Source organism: Hipposideros armiger, unplaced genomic scaffold (assembly GCF_001890085.2).
Source record: "Hipposideros armiger isolate ML-2016 unplaced genomic scaffold, ASM189008v1 scaffold_540, whole genome shotgun sequence".
Taxonomy (NCBI): Eukaryota; Metazoa; Chordata; class Mammalia; order Chiroptera; family Hipposideridae; genus Hipposideros; species Hipposideros armiger.
Window position 1 is genome coordinate 175,622 of NW_017731890.1, and position 21,906 is coordinate 197,527.

A 21,906-nucleotide genomic window follows, 5' to 3' on the forward strand; every position below is an offset into this window, starting at 1 on the left:
CAAGTCTGAGTACTGGGTTACAGGTATTTCTGGGGAGTTTTTCAACATCCTACACCTCTCTCCACCGGAAAGATTTTTATATTTAACAAAGCTCTTCACTCCTCCCTTTGAACGCCTTTCCTTATTACTGCAGAAATTACAACTAACCTACTTGTCATTCTGCCTTAGAAATTGAATCACCTTCTATTTCTCTTTTTTTGTTGACCCCTTAGCATTCCTCAGCATGGCTGTGTGTATATACTTACATAAAATATAAATATATTAAAAAAAAATATATATATATATATATTCATCTTTTCACTTCTGTCTCATTTTTCCCTCCCTGCTCCCTCTCTTTCTCCCTCTTACCTCTCTTTCTCCAGGGGCTAACCTCTTCATGTGTGGGATCATTTGTAGTAACATCTGGTTGTCTGTGAAAATCTCACAGAGGTTTTCGTGATACCGTCGCAATAGCTCGGTCCCATAATCCTCAGGGCTTGCCTGGACTGTAAGGATATTAGCAAAACAATAACGTTAAATAGAACAAAGCCTCCTAAAGGGCTTCTCCTACAGAAGACCAAGGGAGTTACAAACGAGAGAGGAAGGGATATCAGCACAAGAGCTCTTTCTCCTCTGGAGAGAAAGTTCAGCTCCTGGCTTGGGGCCTCATACACATGTGTGCAGATCTCCTTCGGTCTACACTTAATCACTTGGTGCTTCAGGGTCACAGAACCGCTAAGCCTTTGAAAGTCGGCGCCCGGTGGCAGAAGCTAGCAACTGCTCAACAGGGGGGTAATTAGAAGGCTGCACTTGTAAGAGATTCATATGTACAGATCCGAGGGGTGGTATCCATCAAGCCTGAGGTAAAGGATCCATGTGGTGGTCCAAAATACGGCGGGCATGAGTCAAGACTGGTAGTGAAGCTGGCCCATCACTCTCCTGTTTACATGCCCTTTGAGCCAAGCTGCTAGGTGCTCTCTTTTAAGAGGTCGTATTTATTTTAAAGTGAAGAAAAATTAACACCATCAGACATTTCTCTTAGCTTTGCAGGTATTAAAAAATGTATTCTCCTCTTTGGCCCAGTAACTCCACTTATAGGAATCTAACCTTAAGAAATGATCTGAAGGCCAAAAAGATCTATGTACCAAGATACCTGTCACTGAATAACCGGTGGTGATGATGAAGATAGTAACAACGAATATTTCCTGAATGTCTATTATGCGCTAGGCACTGGGCTAAATGTTTTGCGTGTGTTATGTCATAGTAGCCACAAAAACAAACGTGACTGGTACCATTTTTATCCTCATGTCACAGAGGAGAGAATGAGGTTCAGAAAGCTTAAGTCACATGCTACAAAGCAAGTCTTGACAGTCTTAACCATTATGCTACATGTGCCCCCAAACAAGGGCATGAGCAATATGTCACATACATCCTTATGATGGAAAACTACAGAGCCTTCAAAAAATACGACCACAGGGGGGTTTCTGTAGCATGGGGAGAATGTTTATGTTATACTGTTAAATGGGAAAAATTATACAATTATAAAATATGGTAGAGTATCTCAACCTTGTAAAAATAATGTGACAGATAAAATACGTCAATGTGTGACTACTGCTATAATCAAGTGGTAGGCTTTTAGGTTTTTTTTCTTTATTTTTTAAATTGTTTAGGTTTGTATAAGTATAGATGACTTTCATAAGACAGGAAAAAAGTTCTTCCATTTCTCAAATATGTTTTTTCTGAAAACCATCTAGTCTCAAGTGCTCAAGGGTAGGGGAGAACTGGCTAGAATTGGTGCTTTTCTACCGAATGGAATATGGACTCATTGCCCCAAACTGAACAGACACGAGGGGTAGTTAACTGTGGGGACTTCTGGAACCAAACAGCACTCCAGTGGGAATGGGGAAATCAAGATTTGAGGTTTTATTGCTCACATTTGTCAACGTAACTTGTCAAAATTGTAAGCCCGCCTGCTCCTTAGGCATTCACAGGTCACATGTGACAGCCCTGGGAAAGCCACACTTTAACAAACCCTGCACCATTGGAACATCAGGAGGGATCTTAATGGAGAAGAGTAAATCTCAGATTTCAGATCTTAACTCCAGAAATACTGAGAATCAGGGCTTTGGGACAGCTAGTTTTTGTTTTGCAATGGCATTTCTTAACATTATCGTATACCCCCAGCATGGAACGAAAAGGGCATTTTAAGCTATAATTTTCTGTAGGAGTGGTTCCAGTCCAGAGAGTCCACAATTAACGAATACCTGTGGTGCTTGGCAAAGTGGCTAGTTTCTGCAAATTCTCCAGCAGAAGGCCCAAGTTCGGGAATGCCATCTTCACAGCCTGAAGGAGTTTTACCAAACTCTCAGCAGTCAGGGTCTTCTCTTCAGACATTCTGTGCAACAAATTTTCTATTGTCTCCTTGGGTGTTCCGCCCTCACAGCAATTCAGAATCACCTGCGGTGGCAAGCAATCAACCAGACATCAGTTACTGGCAATTCTGAGTGCATCTGACACACCACTGGAAAACCCAGCAAGATGGCATACAACATGCCGTAGCTCCAGGTCATTCTCGGCTTGTCTCTAGTGTTACTTTTGTCGTAGTCTCTTCCTTATTCTGTTTCAATACAAATCTAAAACATTCTTCCAACAAATAGCTCTATGAAAATCCATCTTTCTCAATTGCAGTTCTGTGTGTTTCCTTTGCCTCCAACAGTTTGCATTTTGTGAAAATGTTCTGACCCTTAGGCCTATATGGCACAGCGAGTAGCTTACCTCTAACATGATTCTTTAGATTTAGTTGGTTCAGACACTAAGACTGAGAAACAGGCTGGCAATTAACTAATACAATTACAGTGTTTTTCGATCTCTGTTCAGTAAAGTACACGACAGTAGTACTTTAGCAATTTCAGAGCAATTCTATTATTTTACTTCCTTTTACTTTATTTGCATAGCAATTTGAATACCCAGATAATTTAAGTCTGCAGCCTCCAAAATAATAGATTTAAAGTCTATTTATGGATTCCTTTTCTTATGGATTCTTTATTATCTAGCCTTCTCATTCTCAATGGCCACGTATATCAGCTCTACTCATCATCTCACAATTCCACTCTCTGTTCTTCCTTGATGTGCTAGAAGATGTTCTAAGTCAAGAGGGCAGAAGGCTTAAGGAAAAGATTGAAAAGTAAAACACGGAACAGCCGTTTTACAGATATTTTCAGATATTTTACAGATATTTTCCTATTACAATAGAACTGCTTCTTAATGGATTGTGACAATATGCACAGCGTGGCTCTATGGAACTGTTAATGCAGGGAATTATTTCAATACACGTAATCTACAGATTCATAGTAACTGACTTTTGAGCTTTCCTTTGGGGAAGTAGCAGCTTTCAGGGGAAAGAGTCAAGCGGCTCATTCATGGTAGCGTGCCAGAGGACGCCTCTGTCACATTAACTCCCATTTTAAAATAATGAATTTTGCTACAAAGCCCATTGGGTTTTATATATATGAAAGGGATATCTACATTATCTTTACAAAAGGAATGTACATATTATAAATCAAAGTTCAGTACAGAACAGAGTCACTCTTTTGGTTTAAGGTTTACTATGTATTAGATTTCTACTAAATGAATCACCATTTAAAATTTCAGAGCTTGTTTCTAAAAGCCATGCTGATTTCAGTGCTATCTCTTAGTTCCTAAGCAATAAACTGATACGTAATGAGGCAGCCAGATGCTGTTAAGAGTAGGAATGGATTGGGCCGGCCGAGTGGCTCAGTTGGTTAAGAGATAGCTTGGGATGCCTGATCTGAGCAGCAGGGCCGCCGGTTGGGTTCCCACATGAGGGCCAGTGACGCTGAGCCCTCTACAGCTAAGATGATGAACAACAGCTTGACCTGGAGCTGGGCTGCCATGAGGTGACGGTGCAGGCTACAGTGGAGCTGCAGTGGGCTGCTGTGAGCTACCCTGAGTGGCCGGCAGCCGGCGTGAGCTGCCGTGAGCCTTCATGAGTGGCCATCCAATGGCCAGCGACTGATCTGCCTCAGCCAGGAAGAGCGCAATGATCATAATACCCACATGGGCCAGTGAAGCGACCTTCTCCACAACTAGACTGAAGAACAAAAAAAGGACAGCAACTTTGTCCCCCTTCCCCAATTCCCCAATAAAATCTTAAAAAAAAAAAAAAGAGTAGGAATGGATTGTAAAGTCAGAGAGGCCTAGTTTGAACCCAGTTTTAAAATTTAGCGCTGTATGAGCTTGGGCAAGTTACTTAATTCTTTGGAATTTTTCTTCCTCATCTGTAAAAGAAGGTAACTATACCACCTTTTGCACGGTTCTTACAAGGATTCTGTAAAATGAAGTTGCTGTTTGTAGAGCCTATGATAACTCCTAGGATGCATGTGATTGTGTGATTGTTAATAAATAATAATGGCTACTGATATTAGGAAGCAGTATGCACAGTGGTTCAGAGAATGTGCTTTGTTAGTAGAAGTCTGAGTTCCAGTACTGGCCACAAGCAGCTGTGTCTTTACATGAGCTGCTTAACCTCCTTAGGCGTCTGTTTCTTCATCTATAAAATTAGGGTAATACCCATGACTTCATAAAGCTGTTGTGAGGGTAGAATTTATGTGCTTAAAAGGTCCTCAGTACTTCTGGCACACAGTGGGCACTGAATAAACGGCTGCTGCAGTAATTACTGTTTTTGTATGTTTCCACCCCTTAAGACAATACTATTTACCATTTTATATAGAATCCAAATATGTATAGATCAGGGCCACGATGCCTATGCTTAGCATCGTCCCATAACAGAAAGAAGCTTGAAAAGGCCTGAGTGCATGTTCCACAGGATGTCAAAACACTGTGGCTATTCGATCAACAGTCACTTCTAGGCTCCTGCTTTATTATTTTGCTTCAATTTTCGTGAAAGGAGTAGCTTGATGAAGCTCTGGCAGAGCCCCAATCCCAAGAAGTGTTTTTCTGACTTGGAATTAATTTAAGTTCTTCTGCGTTAGCCCTTTCTTGTCAGGTAAACTGAAAGTGACAGAAGAAAATGACAGTGTGGTCTGTCCTCGTGCAGAGAATGAGGCTGAGTTTGGGCTCTACCTATAAATGCTGTTTCACCAAGATAATAAAACAGTTCAAAGGACACATTCAATCCAGCTAATAAGGAAGAGGTCTGAATGAGTAACTGAATAAAATCACCAAGGGAATCAGGTACCTTTAGAGCTATAAGCAACTTACTTTAACTGAGAGCCTGGAGTTACACTTCATCTGAAGTCTAAGGAGAAAACGGGTTTAATCTTAACCTTATTTTGTGCATTATCTTTCTCTAAGAAGTTCAAAGGAGTTAACATTTCAAAAATATAATTAATTTGCAAAATATAATTTTGAGATTAAAGATTATTCCCATTTTATATGAACAACAAAAAAACCAAATAATACCAATACAAGATTACTGAAAAAAAGGAAATTTGGAATCAGTCTCAGTACCCATCCAGTGCTCAGCCATGACACCAGTGGTTTCCAAACATTTTCTCTCCTGAACATTTAAGCCACTTCCCACAGTTTCAAGAATTGATGTTACAAAAGTTCTCTGTGCCTATTCCTTCCTTCCAGATATAAAAATATTTTTAGCACAGAGTCGAAATCAATAACACCAACAAACACAGTTATCTAGTTGACTTGAGAAGTCATGCCAGCAGTTTTATGAGGATTTTAGTAGCTAGCTGGTGGGAGAGTAAATTGGTATAACCTTCTTGAAGGGCAATTTGGCAATATACGAATCTATCAAGCACTCGAAAAATTGTATACTCTCTATTTTAAAATCCCACTTCTTAGGAATTATTCTAAGGAAATAATTTCAGAAGTATGCAAAGATTTATATGCAAAGATGTCTGCATACATCATTTATGACAGCAAAATACTGGGGACAAATAAATGCCCAGCAACAGGGAATTAATAAATTATGGTATGTCCATTAGACAGAATACAATATAGCTACCAAACTCCATGTTGTAGGTATGGAAATGTAGTCACAATATAGTAAATAAAAAAGATAGTTATATAACTGTATGATAACCCATGCCAGGATGATTCACATGAGAACAAAAGGGAGTACATGCTCTTAAAAAAAAAATGGTGGGGGCTAACCAATTAGCTCAGTTGGCTAGAGCACGGTGCTGATAACACCAAGGTTGGCAGGTTCGATCCCCGCATGGGCCACTGTGAGCTGCGTCCTTCTTAAGAGAGTCAACTATGCCATGTAGCATGAAAGTGATGTGTAACCAATTACCATGGCTGTTTCCCCAATACAATTTTTAAAAATGTTAGCAGTGATTGTCTCTGAGTGATGAGGTGCTGGAAGATTTGAACTTTTTTCTTTCTGCTTGTTTTCCCAATTTTCTACAGATGAACAGTGTATAATTTCTATAAAGCGGAAAAGATTCATAATAATTACAAATGTGCCTGAACACTTCAACTCTTGGGACAACTATTTTATAATAAGAACTCACTGAGTCAGAGCAGGAATATCCCTCCATCCATGAATCTAAGCTTTTTTTTTTTAAGATTTTATTGGGGAATTGGGGGGATGGGAACAGCACTGGGGAATCGGGGGAAGGGGAACAGACAAGTTGCTGTCCTTTTGTTCTTCAGTCTAGTGTGGAGGACGTCGCTTCACTGGCCCATGTTGGTATTATCATTGCGCTCTACCCGGGTGAGGCAGATCGGTCGCTGGCCTCTGGATGGCTGCTCATGGTGGCTTCTTGGCAGCTCACATTGGCTGCCGGCTGCTTAAGCTGGCTGCCGGCTACACACGGTAGCTTATGCAGCTTCACTGCAGCCTATGCTGTTGCCGGCGACTCATGGCAGCCCAGCTCCAGGTTGAGCTGTTGTTCACCATCTTAGCTGTAGAGGGCAGTGTCACTGGCCCTCATGTGGGATCCAAACCGGGGCCCTGCTGCTCAGAGCTGGTGTCCCAAGCCAGCTCTTAACCAACGTGCCATTCGGCCGGCCCCATGAATCGAACCTTTTAATGTACGACTACAATGTGCAAGCTATTGCAAGGAGAGGCCTGAAATCAAGAATCTGAACTTTAAGGTGCTTACTATGTTGTGTGTATAAAATACTGCAAGGTAAAAAGTGCTATGCGACATGAAAGAGGTTAAAAAAAAAAGTGCCATATAAATTCAAAAGGGAGGAAGAGACACTTGACACAGTTACCCTTTTCTCAGCGCCAGTCAGGAATCCCTCCTTGGCTGTTTCCAGAAACTGCGTAATAGGTCTCAGCTGGGTTACACACTGGATCAGGTCCTCTTTGTGTTCCAGTAACAGAACAGACAAGGTCTTTCCCTCCTCTGTGCTCCCTGGGGGAGAAAGAGTTAGAGATGCACCGAAAAGCTAGTCAATTTGAAGAAAATGACAGCATGGCTTGTCAAGAGAGATCTAACGGAATAGTAAAGTGATTCTCTCAGCCTATTCTGAGGACCCAAATGCAGAATCTCTTTTAAAAAAAAGAGAGGAAAATACTTTATTATTCTGTTTAAACTCTATGAAAGGAAAAAATGTTTCATTTATCTGTCGAAACACAAAGCTGCAGAGCCAGCCAGAGGTTAACTTCTGGTTGGCAAGGCCACCGCTTTGTACCTAACCCAAATGAGAGAGACTTCAGCCTTTCAAAGTGCTGTCAGGGAACCAGTTCACCCTGGGCACTCACAACATTTGGACGTGTGGTTTTTTGAAGGGCAGAAGAACATTATGGTATTCTCCAACTTCAAGGTGTCAGACTAGTTGAGTTAACTAGGGAATAATAGGAGACTCAGATTTAGCTTGTATATATTTAACGTGCAGCCTCTGGAATTACATGTAGAGTTGATGTGAAAATCGCTTCACAGTATCTAAGTCACTGAAGAAATGTATCACTGGGGCTAACGTTACAGCATCTGCCCAGAATCACACCAGGTGGGCAGGGCTTTCTTCTACCTTTCGGCTGTGCTGAGTCCACATCTTCAGGCTTTCTGCCCAACAGCGCTGTCTTTACTGCAGGGTTAGAATCTTGGTACAGCCGCAGCAGGGACACCACAGCTGGAACGTCCAGGCTCTCCTCTCTCACTTTCTCCAGGATTCTCTGGAACACTGAACGTCCTTCTTCACCCTCAAGACATTCCATTATGGTCTATGGAACACAGGTACCCCGAGAGAGAGATCAGCCAGACACAAGAACCCCATACTCCTTAGATTTGCCAAGTAAGGCCCTCAACAATTTGCTCCCGCCTTTCTGTGACACTGGCGTTCCCATTGCCTCTTGCCTAACAATTCTCTCTAACTCCATCCTGCTGAAGCATTCTGGATAAGAGCCACTGCTTTTCAGCGTTCCTCCCTGGGTCTGCTTCCAAATCCATAAGCAATACCGAAGACTGGTCTCAACTCTATTTCTTCTCTTTCTCTCCCTTTTGAAAAGCTCTCACATGTCTAGCTTTTACTATCACCTTTATGTAAATAACCCCAAAAAACAGCCTCTAATCCTGAGCTCTGCATTTAAATCGAGGGCCACACAGTTTCTGCCAGATAGGCCTTATCCTCCAGAGGTCTCGGTACCACAAGTCTGAAACCAAACTCACTATCTTGACTCTTCTAAACGTGGAGTACAAAAAAAATCAACTCCAGTGAAAAAAGAAACAAAATTAGCATTTCTGTCCTTGGTCTGATAGAGCATCTCTCACACAAATGGGAAGAAAGCCAACTAGAAGGCAGTATTAATACTTCTATTTTAGCAATGATGAATTTATTTGGAAAAAAATCTGCTAACCAAAACTTAATTTCATGTGTATAGTCTTATTTATAGTCTTTACATTTCTACTTGGCAAAACAACAGCCTACCTTTGATGTTTTTTACTGTCAATACTATAAACTAAAATAGTTTTCTCACGAGTCTTTAGAGAGCAAAAAGTTAAGGTTTTACACACACACACACACACACACACACACACACACACACACACACCATGAAAGAACTGCATCAATATCAACATTTGCAAAGTTCAGTTGGACAGTTATTATAAATTCTGGTAGTAATCATGTTTAAAATTTTTGTTTAAAGAGATTTTGTCTTTCTCCCCTCCCCCCGAATAGGAATTATAAATGAGTTATATTTTGTATAAAGCCAAACTAAACTTTTTTTAAAAAGGTCTCTATATGGGCAGGCCGAGTAGTTCAGTTGGTTAAGAGCTTGCACAAGAGTGAGAGCTCTGAGCAACAGGGTTGCCGGTTGGATTCCTACATGGGCCAGTGAGCTGCGCCAGAGCTGAGCTGCCACTGAGCTGCCAACAGGTGGTGGGATGGCTCAGCTGGTGAGAACATGTGCTCCTAACAACAAGGTTGCCTGTTCCAATGGTGGGCTACACCTGCCTGCAACTAAAGACTGAACTCAGCACCTTGAGCTGAGCTGCTGCCCAGGTGGCTCAGGGGATACAGCACGCGCTCTTAACAAAGGCTGCTGGTTCTATTCCCACATGGGATGGTGGCTACGCCCACCCGCAACTAATTGAACACAGCACCTTGAGCTGAGCAGCGTGACTGGACTTGGAGCTGAGCTTGCTGTGCCCTCCACAACTAAGATCGAAGGACAACAACTTGGCTGTTCCCCTCCCCCAATTCCCCAATAAAATCTTTAAAAAAACACACACACAAAAATGTCTCTGTTTTTTGGTCATCTCCCAGAGTAAACTTAGATAAAACACAGTTTAGTAATCCACATTAAGATTTTCCTGGAATAAGTAACTACTGTGAATTTATCTCAGCTCCATTTTAAAAATAATAAATGAGATAAAGATATCAATTGAATGCTTAATCCCCTTTAGTCACATTGATTCAACCCTTCATGCTTTTGTTAGCTGGCCCAAAATCTCTTTAGAATGCCTTTCCCTGACAGCAGTAGGGACCTGAGGTAGGCAGCCTCTAACATGGCTCTCCATGTCTCTGCCTCCAGTTACCCATGCCCTTGGGCTGAACCTAATGATTGAGGAGGATAACATGGCAAAAGTAATGGGAAGCCACTTCTGAGGTTAGCTTACTAGACTTCCATCTTGCCGCGTGCACTCTCTTTGATCTGGACGCCAGCTGCCTTGCTGTGAGCTGCCCTACAGAGAGGCCCACGTGGCAAGAAACGGGTGTCTCCGGCCAACACTCGGAGTGAGATTGGAAGTGGAACTTCTGGAGCCAGCCAACAGTCACGTGAGGGAGCCTAGAAAGAGCACCCCCGAGCTGAGTCTTGCGATGTCGGCAGCCCTGTGAGAGACCCTGAGCCAGGCACTCATCTAAGCTATGCCTGGATTCCTGACCCACAGAAACAGTGAGGTAATACATGTTTCTTCTTTTAAGCTGTTAACCTTTAGTAATTTGTTACACAGTGATAGATAAGTAACACAGACTCACTCGTTGTAATGCCCTTAGCAAACATGGCTCTCCCTCTTTACTTTCCCTTTCCTTCCTTCCTTCCTTTAACGCATCATAACTGATACAGCATATGGCTATCTCATTCCGTACTTGGCCAGTTCTGTTCACCCAAAGCTCTCCGAATATCCCAAATCCACCTTTCTCAGCATCCAATTTGTCTGGCATTATCGTTTGAGCCACTGGGGAAGAGAAGCTTCCATCAGTGGTGGCATCTGATGTGCTTCTCATTACCCTCTCTGCTGTCTCCTCCTCTGCAGAACTACTCAGCAGTGAAATTAAAACATTTGTTAACTTCGTTGCTCAGCAGTGATGCTAGGGTGACCATCTGGGAAGAGAAGCCAGGATGGGCTGATGAGGGGGCCAGGAGGGAGCAGCCTATTGCCAGGATGGTCCTGCTCTCTGCTCTTTCTTCCAGAACCTACTGGGGGCCTGTCTCAGAGCCAGCGTTCATAACGGTTCCTCCATCAGCCCCCTATGCTGCCTGGGGCTCCCCAGTGGAGTGAGCCCTTTTCTCAGTGAATCTGCCTAAACAGAAGGGTGTCACATATTGCTACAGGCTGGGGCTCACTGATTGCTATCATGGAACAGAACTCTAAGAGATGAACCAAAACAGAGTTTTGTTCTTTAGCCATACATTTGGAACGCCTTTGATTCTTAAAGGTACTTCAACAAATTCATGTCAATTCATAGTCACATGTGAAATCAAAGCCCTTTTATCTATGAGCAAAAAATAGGTCAATATATTTAAAGATGGGACAGTTTCCTTTGCCTCTATTATATGTGGAAAACCATTTAATCTTTCCCTTACCCTCAGGTCTTTTAATTGAATTTACTTATTTTCCCAACTGTTTGCCTACTGCCTTCAGATTTGTTTGGGTTACACTGTATTCTTGTTCACTCACGCTTTCCCTAAACACCGAGGGCCAGACAATGGCAATAATGATACAGACCTCAACGGCTCAGCACCATCCTCGCACAAGTGCCACCTACTGTACCCCTCACATCAGTCCTAGGAAGCATCACTACAGATGTTAAATGAGAGTCAGAGAGGTGGGGAACCTGCCCAAAGTCACACGGCGAGTCAGCAGAGCAGCCTGGAGGAAACACTGAGCTCACTCCATTGACCGGGTACCCCCTTCACCCAGTCCCATCTCCCAGATTTTGAGTGTAACCGAATCCATTTACACTGGAGTCTACTGGACTTACTAGAATCAACACCACTTTGAACACCTGTATAGTAGTATTTAGACAATCTGTAACATTCCTCTTGGTCTCAATGATTAGTACAGAGACTGGTACACAGTAGACGCTTAATACATGTTTAACTGAATGAAATTCCCTTGCCATTAAACTACTAGGCCTTCTATCTATGGCAGTATATCGTAGACTTAATTAGCACAGAGATTTATAAACCAACCACTCATTTTCATCTTTCATAGACCTGCAAAATGAATCCTATTCACTCACTTCTCAAGAGGGTTAGCCTAGGGCTGGCCGAGTGGCTCAGTTGGTTAAGAGCGCAAGCGCTGAACAACAGGGTTGCCAGTTCGATTCCCACATGGGCCAGTGAGCTGAGCTGCAGCTGAGCTGCCAACAGGTGGCAGGATGGCTCGGCTGGTAAGAGCATGTGCTCCTAAAAACAAGGTTGCCGGTTCAACTCCCGCATGGGATGGTGGGCGTAGCCCACCTGCAACTAACATTGAACATGGCACCTTGAGCTGGGCGGCCTCAAGCTGCCGATGGGCAGCTGGATGGTGACTGGACTTGGAGCTGAGCTAGCTGCGCCCTCCACAACTAAGACTGAAGGACAAAAACTTGGCTGCTTCCCTTCACCAATTCCCCAATAAAATCTTAAAAAAAAAAAAAAATGAGGGCTAGCCTACCCTTCCCGTGAACACAGTCCACAAAGCACAGACCTCCGAAGCAGTGACACAGTTGAAATCATTAAATTTACACAGGAGGGGAGGCTTGTGTGCCTTCGAAACAAAGTGGCAGGAGAAAAAAATGCTATGACATCTTCACTTTCTAGAATGTCAGGTGAAAAGTGGATCAAACAGCAAGGAAATCAATAGCAGAAAAAGTTATCATCTTATTTTAGTGAAAGACTCACTTTGCTATTTACACAATGAATTAAAAGCAGGGACACGGCTAGGCATAAAGAAGACAATTAAATGTTCTAGTGTAAAAGCTGAAAAAACGTTTGAGTCTGCCTTTAAATCAAGACTTCACTCAGCGTGGCCAGAAAACCTCTTGGGTTGGCACCTGCTTTCTCTAATGGGTAAGGCATATTACACTGAGAAAACGGCCGAAGACACGTCCCCATCCCAGCACCCAAAAGGCTTCTCCTTAATCGGTTTTGGCTTTGGTTTCGCACAATTCAAGCAGCCCAGCCTCTTCTCCTGCTGCTGCAATCATTGCTCAGGCGATGGCTTTGCCACCTTTCATCATTTAGCTCAGGAAATAAAACAATCAGGACACTGGTTCACGGTACCCTCCCTAAACTCAATCCAGGCCAACTGCACACCCTATGTTAGGTTTTCAGAAAAGGAACAGGCTGGTCCATCTTAACCAGAACATCACTCACGAGCCTTAAGACAAGTCTCAAAACTACACATCTAAGAGTAGATTATTTTTAATGTTATGCTATCAAGTTATGTTATGATTGATTAACCAAATAAAAACAAACAATAGCAAAAAATATTTAAAGTTCTTTGGGAGCTAAAAATGTATAAACAGAAAAACAACAAACTAACAAAACCCTCCAAACAACCTTTACAATGGTAGCTGAATTGATTTTCCAAGTGAACAGTCCTTGAATACACTGAACACTGAAGTCTTTTGGTGATTCCGGTAGATTGGTGACTTCTGTGTATACTGCCCCCAAAATTACACATGTGGCAGGATTTCTTTGCTGTCAAGACATTCTATGAAGGCAGGGATCCAGTCTTATTAACATTTGTTTTCTTAGCAACCAGCTCAATGCCTGGCACATACCTGGCACATTCAGTAAAGATTTGCTGAATTAAGGGGTAAGCAAAGAGTAACACTTGGGGAAAACGGGTTCAGTGACCCCTCAAAACTTTGAGAGATGTCAGCACAGACACTGTGACATCTGCTGAGAAATACATTAAGAAGTTTGTAAGCCATTAGTTTTTCCTCAGTGCCTCTCAAAATGTGGTTTTAGAGATACCAAAACAGCAGCCCATGGAGAACCCGTTAAAGATGGCGATTTCCAAGTTCTTACACAACCTAAGAATGAGATTCTCTGGATATGTAGTCTGGAGGTGTACAGTTTAACACACACAGCCGGGATTTTTATATCCACTGAACCATTGCTCTAGAGGCTGATGACTCTGTACGAGACACTACATTTGCAGTCAGGAAGCCACTTCCAAGAGGGAAATGGTACCTATTTGAAAACATGACTTGCAAATTATGCCTAAAGTAACAGCAAGCCATCTCCTGCGCCAAAGTAAATGACCACAGTGCTGGGGTATTAAAAGGCATTAAGTGAAAAAGGGGTTTCAAGGTCAAAGGTTGTGAAAACCCTGCATTCATGTGTCACGAGCAATAGCAGTCGCCACCTACTGAGCTCCTTTTATGTGCCTGACATTTCAGTGTGAGTTTTATATAAATAATCTTCCTTTCACCATGATTCTATAAAATAGGTGATAACATTCCCATTTTACAAATCAGGAAATTAAGGCTTACTGAGATGAAGTGGCTCAAGGTCACAACGCTGGTGGATGGCAGAGTCGGATAAGCTGTATCTCCAATAAAAAAATTTAAAAAATGAACATGCAACAACATGGATGAACCTTAAAATAATTATACTGAATAAAAGAAGCCAGACCAAAAAGAATACAGAGTATATTACTACATTTATATCATATTCTAGAAAATGTAAATTAATCTACAGAGACAAAAAGCTGATCCATGTTACCTGGGGATAGACGAGTGGAAGGGGAGGGGGCAGGCAGGAGAGGGGGGATTACAGAGGGACACGACGAAACTTTTAAGTGATGGATCGTTCACTATCTTGATTGTAGGTTTCAAAACTTATCAAACTGTACACTTTAAATATGTACAGCTTACTATGTGTCAATCACACCTCAATAAAGCTGTCTAAAAGAAAGTAAAAAGAGAAAGCGGTGCAGGGCCTAAGTACAAAGCAGTACCTCCCTAACTCTGTATTTTACTTAATTTAATCTTATGTTCTTCAAGTGCCTTTCTCCCCTTTTCTTTCTGCAGCGGAAAGATTTATTATGTAATATAACGGAATCAGTTTTAAATACAGCCACCAAATGATTTGTAGAGCTCTTACTCTGACCTCTAAAACCGAGAAAGAAATAACATAAACCTATAATGAGCACCAACAGTGATTCAGTGTTCTTTCAAAGTACTGTTAATGTTACTGCCATCAAAAGACTAGGACAAGAATTGGTGGGGGAAATAATGTTAAATGAATCCATGCACGGCAAATATTTTTGAGTACCTGTTACGTGCCAGACACTTTTAGGTACCAGTGTTAGAAAAAAAAAATGCATGAGACACAGTTGAAGTAAGTACAGCGGTGTCACTAATAATTTCAGTATTGCTGATCTAAGGACTGATGTTGCTCCTCTGTATCCACAGTTAAGTGGAGATGAAGTCTTAACAGAGAGACTAAAGAGGTGTGCCTAGAGCTATCCAGGTAACAAACTAGTGACAAAAAGCGTGGACTGAATAGTTAAGAGAACACCCAAGTGCAAAAATATAAAACCATAATATCCTTCAGCATAACTGGTACAGAGTGCCAAGAGTCGACAACTTGGAACCTCACGAAGAGAGGCATCAGGGTTAGCCCAGTCTTGTAAATAGCTTATCTCTCAAGAGAACAATTTATAGCCAACTAGCCAACTGTCCATTAACCATGATTAAAATAAATACTTGCCCTTGAATTTGTTTTTAAAAAATGTAACTTGCTATGCATCAGGGGTATATTTAAATCCTTGAAGGCATTTATTTCTTGGATTAATAGTAACTAACAAAAACTAAGTTGCCTGCAGCGACATGGGAGACCTCCCAACACTACTCCCCGCATCAGATGACCAAGCCTGCGGAGGCAGCACCCTCTCACTCTGCCAGCACCTCTCAGAACGGAGGCAGGGCTGGGAAGTAGAAGCAGCAAGGGGAATTCCAAAGTAGCCGTGGAGTTAGTCCTGCAAGGTAGTGAGGAATGAGGTAGTGAGACGGCTCACAGGTGGACATGCAGCTCACTGAGATATTAAAGAAAAAAAAACACATCAGCTAAGAAATACAGCATGATAACCATTTGGCAGTTTTCTGTCAGTCAGTTCCTAAACGTTTATTCATACATGGTATACACACATCATTTTGACCCTGTTGGGAGGCAGTGTTAGCTCAACGTGTAAGAGAACAGCTCCAAGTCAGAATGCTTAGGTTTGAATTCTTGCTCAAAGCCTTACAAGCTCTGCCACCTTCGCCAAGAAACATCACCTCTTTGACACGGTTTTCTCATCCATAAAACAGGGCTAAAAAATAGTACAACAGTATCCACCTCGACGATTTTTGTGAGGATTAAAAGAGGTAACATAGGTACCAAACATAGCACAGTAAGTGTTCAGTAAATGTTCACCATTATTGTTTTGATGTCTGAAAATGGCCACTGTATTCCCAAACACTGGATGCAATTTACTATGTAAGTTTCTATTACATCCTTTTTGTGCCATGTTTTAAGTATTTCTTTTTGTTTTGTTTAATCCTTGATTAAATCAAAGGGAATGGTATGATCCATTAAGTATACTTGATCAAAACTGGTTGTAAGCTGGGATTCATCTGGCAATGAAAATACAATTTTGTTTTTAAAGGATCTTGCCTAGTACTCTTGCAAGGCCACCCTTTAGGGAATAAATGTCAAAAAAAAAAATTAAAGTTTGAAAAAAATCGCGTCTCTAGGGTATTTTGCATTTTCATATTTCTGCCCCATATGGGAAGTGGGTCTGGTACCCTGAGTACACTGACCCAGCAATCAAAACTTGTGGTACCTACCTTCTTCTGTGCACCTTTAATTTCTGAACATTCTTCTAGTTTTTTCAAAACATCCTGGGTAACCAAGAGTGCGTCTGAGAAAATATTTTCATTTTCTAGAAGAAAATTCAGCTGGTAGTGTTTCCTCTCATATTCTGAATATAAAACAAAACAAAATTTTAAAAAATCAGCGATTCACTACTTGAAAAGATTTTTAAAAGTTTAAGCTAACCTTTAGGTCACAGACTGCATTTATAATTGCTGTCTAGCACATCGGTTATGATTAAAGGGCAGTGGTGTCTCTGAGAGCTTCCTCTTCTGTGCCATCCTCTTCCTGGTTAAAGTAATGGGCACGTATCAAAACTGGAACGCTTATTTCAATACTGCTTTTCTGCTCTGTCGTTCAGCTTCAAACTTCCAACACTCAAAAATAGACACTTTAAAAAAAAAGAATGCCTCACCGGGAGTAATGCATTGGATTTTGATATCCTATCTATCAGTGGTCTTTGGTAAATTTGTCAATAAAACAAAAAAATTCCTAAAGATCACTGAATCTAGGAACTGACAATAGATTACCAAACAACTGTCACACGAATACTACCTGGCTCTGTGCTTGCCTCCTTCGCCGCACCACAGGCTTGTACAACCGGAGAGGGAGAAGCACCGTCAGCTGTACGTGGAGTGTCCACCGGGACCTCTGTGTCCCCCTGGATCTCCTGGGCGGTGGGAGGGTCCACACTAATCTCTTGTGCACCCATTTGGGCTGCTTCCTGGGTCTCGGCTCCCACAGGGGTCCCGGCAGGGGCAGGGCCCTCCGGGGCAGAAGGAAGCTCTCCTGCACCCTCTGAGGACGGGATTTCCACATCAGGCTTCTCCGGTTCTTTCCTGGGTACGTCTGAGGGTGGCATGGAGCCATCTCTCACCACCTGGCCCTGAACAGAACAGTTCACAAGGCTGGTGAGAAGGTTTTTACAGCTAACGGCCACATCGAACATCTGCAGGCTGTCGGCCAAGGAGATGATTTTGGAGAAGTTGTGCTTGCCCACAGGGAGCTTGCCTGTGTACATCATCTCCAACAAGAGGGCGAACTCCTCCGGGCTCACCACGGACGCGTCGATGGAGATGGTGTCTGTGTTGTCCAGCAGGGTTTTGAACAGAAGGCTGGCAGCGGCCAGGACAAGCTTGTGGGCCCGGAAATAAATGGAGCCGATGGAAATGGTGCAGTCACAGAACTGCTGCTCCTTGCACAGCGTGTAGAGCTGCTGCAGCAGCTGCCGGCTGTAGTTGGGGAGCTCCATCGCGCCGGCCCTGCGCCGAGGGCTTCTCTTCCTCCCTTACTCCAGGACCCACTCTGTGAGGATCAGCACTGGACCCTAGAGAAACCCGAAAAATGCCATGTTAATACATCACAACACACACGGAAATGCCTCGAATGAAATATTAACAGAAACCAACCAACAAAAAGGCAATTCACTCACTCAACGCATGTTGCTCAATAGGGAGGCGCCCCGTTGCAGGTGCATGTCATTAATAATGATTACAATTGTCATGTGTTTAGCTGTATGAGCGGGACTGCGCTTAGTGCTTCATCTGGATGGTTTCATTTGCTCCTCACGATGACTCAATGGAAAAGACACTATATCCTCCCCATTTTACAGATGAGACTGAAACACAAAGGGACTGGGAGAACCAGCTGAGGGAAAACAGCCAGTAAATGGCATGCCCGTATCCCACTGATTTCAAAGCTGTAAGTAGCTACGTTGCTGTATGCGTTCCTGCTCCCAGTGAGTTCTCAGCTAACTGAAGGAGACATATATAAACAAAGACTTAACAACATAACATAATCCTCATCTTATTCGACCTGCCTGCAACACTGGACATAGGGCATCACTCCCTCCCCTTAAAATGCGTTTTTCACTTGCCCCTGCTCTCTGGTTCTCCAACTGTCTCACTGGCCTTCTCAGTTTCCTTTGCTCAGACGTCTTCTGCCTCCTAAAGTCTGGAGAGCCCCAGGACCCTGTCATCTCAGCCCTTCTCTTCTCTCTCATCTCATTCCGTACCTTTGAAATCTAAATGCTGACAGCTCTCAGATTTGTATCTCCAGGCTCAGACCTCTCCTTTGAACTCCAGATGCACACCTCTGACTATGTACTCAATATCTCCAACTGGAGGCCTGATAGCTTTCTTTAACTTATATCCAAAACTCTCCAGCCATCTTCCCCACTTCACAGCAATACTGTCCTGTCAGCTGTTCAGACTGAAAACCTAGAAGTCATCCTTGTCTCCTGTTTGTTTGTTTGTTTGTTTGTTTTCTCTTATACCCCTTACCCAATCCTTTATAAATCCTGTTGGTTCTTCCCTCAAAATATATATATATTTCCAAAATTTAATCACTTACCACCACCTCCACTCTGGTCAATCCGTGACACTATCACCTTTTATCTGGATTGTTCCAACCATCTCCTAACTGGTCTCCACCCTCCACCCCTTCTTAGCACTACCCCTGTCCCACCCTATCTTCACCCTGTAGTCACAGTGACCCTTTTAGCACATAGCCATATCCTGTCATTTCTTTGCCAAAAGCCTCCATAGTTTCAGGTCTCACAGTAAAAGCCAAAGTTCTTATAATCGCTCCATGAGCTAGTTGCCATTAGATGGCTCACATCATCACCACTCTCCCCTTCTTCACCAGCTCTGATCCGAGCACAGGGCCTTCCTTACTGATCCTGGGGTACAATGAACATGCTCCTCCTCGAGGATTCTTGCCAGGTGTGCATGGCTTCCTCTCGCACGTCCACCAGCTCTCTGCTCAAAGCACATTATCAGGAAGGCCTTCCCTGACCTTTCAACGCAACCTCCGCTCCAACCTCAGAACAACTCACCCCTCTTACTCTATTTTTCATCATAGTATTTATCACTCACTGACATATTCTATTTTTACTTGTTTATTATGTATCTCCCTTCATTAAAATGTACGCTCTAGGGCTGGCTGAGTGGTGCGGTGGTTAAGAGCTGGCTTGGGATGCCAGAGAGCCCCGGTTCGGATCCCACATATGAGGGTCAGTGACACTGCCCTCTACAGCTAAGATGCTGAACAACAGCTCAACCTGGAGCTGGGCTGCCGTGAGTCGCCAGCGACGGTGTAGGCTGCAGCCCCTGCTGCAGTGGGTTGCCATGGGCTACCGTGTGTAGCCAGCAGCCAGCCTGAGTGGCCAGCAGCCACCGTGAGCGGCCGTCCAGAAGCCGGCAACTCATCTGCCTCGCCCGGGAAGAGCGCAATGATAATACCAACACGGGCCAGTGAAGCAACATCCTCCACAATTAGACTGAAGAACAAAAGGACAGCAACTTGCCTGTTCCCCTTCCCCCAATTCCCCAATAAAAATCTTAAAAAAAAAAAAAAAGTACGCTCTATTAGGGAAGGGACTTTTTTATTTCTTATCATCTGCTTTATCCTAGTACTTAAAATTCTGCCTAACACAAATATTGTTGGTTAGCTGATGGAATGAATGAATGGGAGGAAATGTAATGACAGAGATTTGCACCTAGAAACCCAGTTTGGGGAACAGGGGAGTCCAGGAGTTAGAGTAAGGTTTTGAGAAGGAGTTAACTGCTGACCTGTCAATAAACGAGTAGGCACCAATGAAAATGGAAGATGGAGAGCATGGAAGTGCTGAAAAGGCTACGTGAAAGTTAGAGGAAAATGGCCTGAACTTTTGCCAACAATTCATGGCTCTTGCATCACGACAATGCACCAGTTCACACGGCACTGTCTGTGAGGGAGTTTTTAGCCAGTATACAAATAATTATATTGCAACACCCTCCCTACTCTCCTGATCTGGCCCCCAATGACTTCTTTTTTTACCCGATGATAAAGGAAATATTGAAAGGAAGACATTTTGACAACATTCAGGACATCAAGGGTAATACGACAGCTCTGATGACCATTCCAGAAAAATAGATCCAAATTTGCTGTGAAGGGTGGACTAGGCGCTGGTGTTGGTGCAGAGCTTCCCAAGGGGAGGAATTCGAAGGTGACCATAGTGATATTCAGAAATGAGGTATGTGGCACTTTTTCTAGGATAAGTTTGCGAACTTAATTATCTGACCTCGTATACAAAGAACTCTTAAGGCTCAACAAGAAAACAAGACAATCCAGTTAAAAAATGGGCAAAAGACCTTAACACATATCTCACTAAAGAAGACATACAGACTGCAAGAAAGCATATGAAAAGATGTTCACATCATATTTCATAAGGGAGTTGTAAATTAAAGCAAGAATGCAATACCACTACATATCTATTAGAATGGCCCAAATCCAAAACACCACCAAATGCAGGTGAAGATGTGTAGTAATGGAAACTCCTATTCATTGCTGGTCAGAATGAAAAACGGCACAACCACTTTGGAAGACAGATTAGCAGTTTCTCATAAAACTAAATATACCCTTCCCATACGATCCAGCTGAGCTAAAAACTTATGTCCACACAAAAACCTGCACACAAATTTTCACAGCAGCTCTAGGCACAATTGCCAAGACTTGGGAGCAACCAAGATATCCTGATGAATGAATGGATAAATAAACTGTGGTACATCCAGACAATGGAATATTTATTACTCAATACTAAAATGAAATGAGCTATGGAGAAAAGTTAATGCATATTACTTAGTATAAGAAGCCAATCTGAAGGCTATACACTATATGAATCCAACTATATGACATTCTGAAAAAGGCAAAACTATGGAGACAGTCAAATGATCAGTGGTTGCCAGTGTTTTGGGGGAGGGCAATATGAATAGATGAAGCACAGAAGGCTTTTCCGTCAGTGAAACTATTCTGTGTCCTATTACAATGGTGGATTCAGGTGTTATACATTTGTCAAAATCCATACAATGCACACTACCAAAAGCGCACCCTAATGAAAACTACGGACTCGGAGCGAAAATGATGCGTCAGAGTAGGTTCGCTGATTATAACAAATGTATCATTGAGACTTTAGGGAAGGTTGTGCCTGTGTGGGAACTCGCTGTACTTTCCTCTCAATTTTGCTGTGAACCCAAATCTGCTGTAAAAAATAAAGATCATTTATTTTTAAAAATTTCTTAAAGTGAACATAAAATTTTCAGTCCTAATCACCCTAAACCCTACCTAATATACCAGGTATCTAACATTGCAGGACATTCGTTATTTCATAAAATATTTTGAGTATACTCAAAGCGTACCTTTGAAAACATCCAGTCCTACTGTTTGAGCAGTTTGTCTTAATATTTGCATTATAAAAATGCATACTTTTTATAAACAGGTAAAGAAACTGGGGCCTGTGAGCTAATTGGTTTGCTATAATAGTAGCAGCAGGGCCGGCCGAGTGGCTCAGTTGGTTAAGAGCTCACTCAAGAGTTTGAGCTCTGAGCAACAGCGGTTCGAGTCCAGCCCGAGCTGAGCAG

General features: G+C 42.6%; 1 protein-coding gene across 8 annotated transcripts in view; it reads right to left on the minus strand.

The window, feature by feature from the left end:
- Nucleotides 1-21,906, minus strand: part of ZBTB40 (zinc finger and BTB domain containing 40) — a 69,933-nt gene that overhangs the window by 19,460 nt on the left and 28,567 nt on the right. For all 8 annotated transcript variants that reach the window (XM_019668834.1, XM_019668830.1, XM_019668833.1 and 5 more), the window contains 6 exons: nt 17,063-17,834; nt 16,483-16,616; nt 7,960-8,152; nt 7,201-7,343; nt 2,244-2,436; nt 349-485 (listed from right to left, as the gene is read on the minus strand). In XM_019668834.1, coding sequence (XP_019524379.1) covers nt 349-485; nt 2,244-2,436; nt 7,201-7,343; nt 7,960-8,152; nt 16,483-16,616; nt 17,063-17,759 — 1,497 coding nt within the window. In that variant the 5' untranslated portion in view covers nt 17,760-17,834. The remainder of the gene's footprint in view (nt 1-348; nt 486-2,243; nt 2,437-7,200; nt 7,344-7,959; nt 8,153-16,482; nt 16,617-17,062; nt 17,835-21,906) is intronic.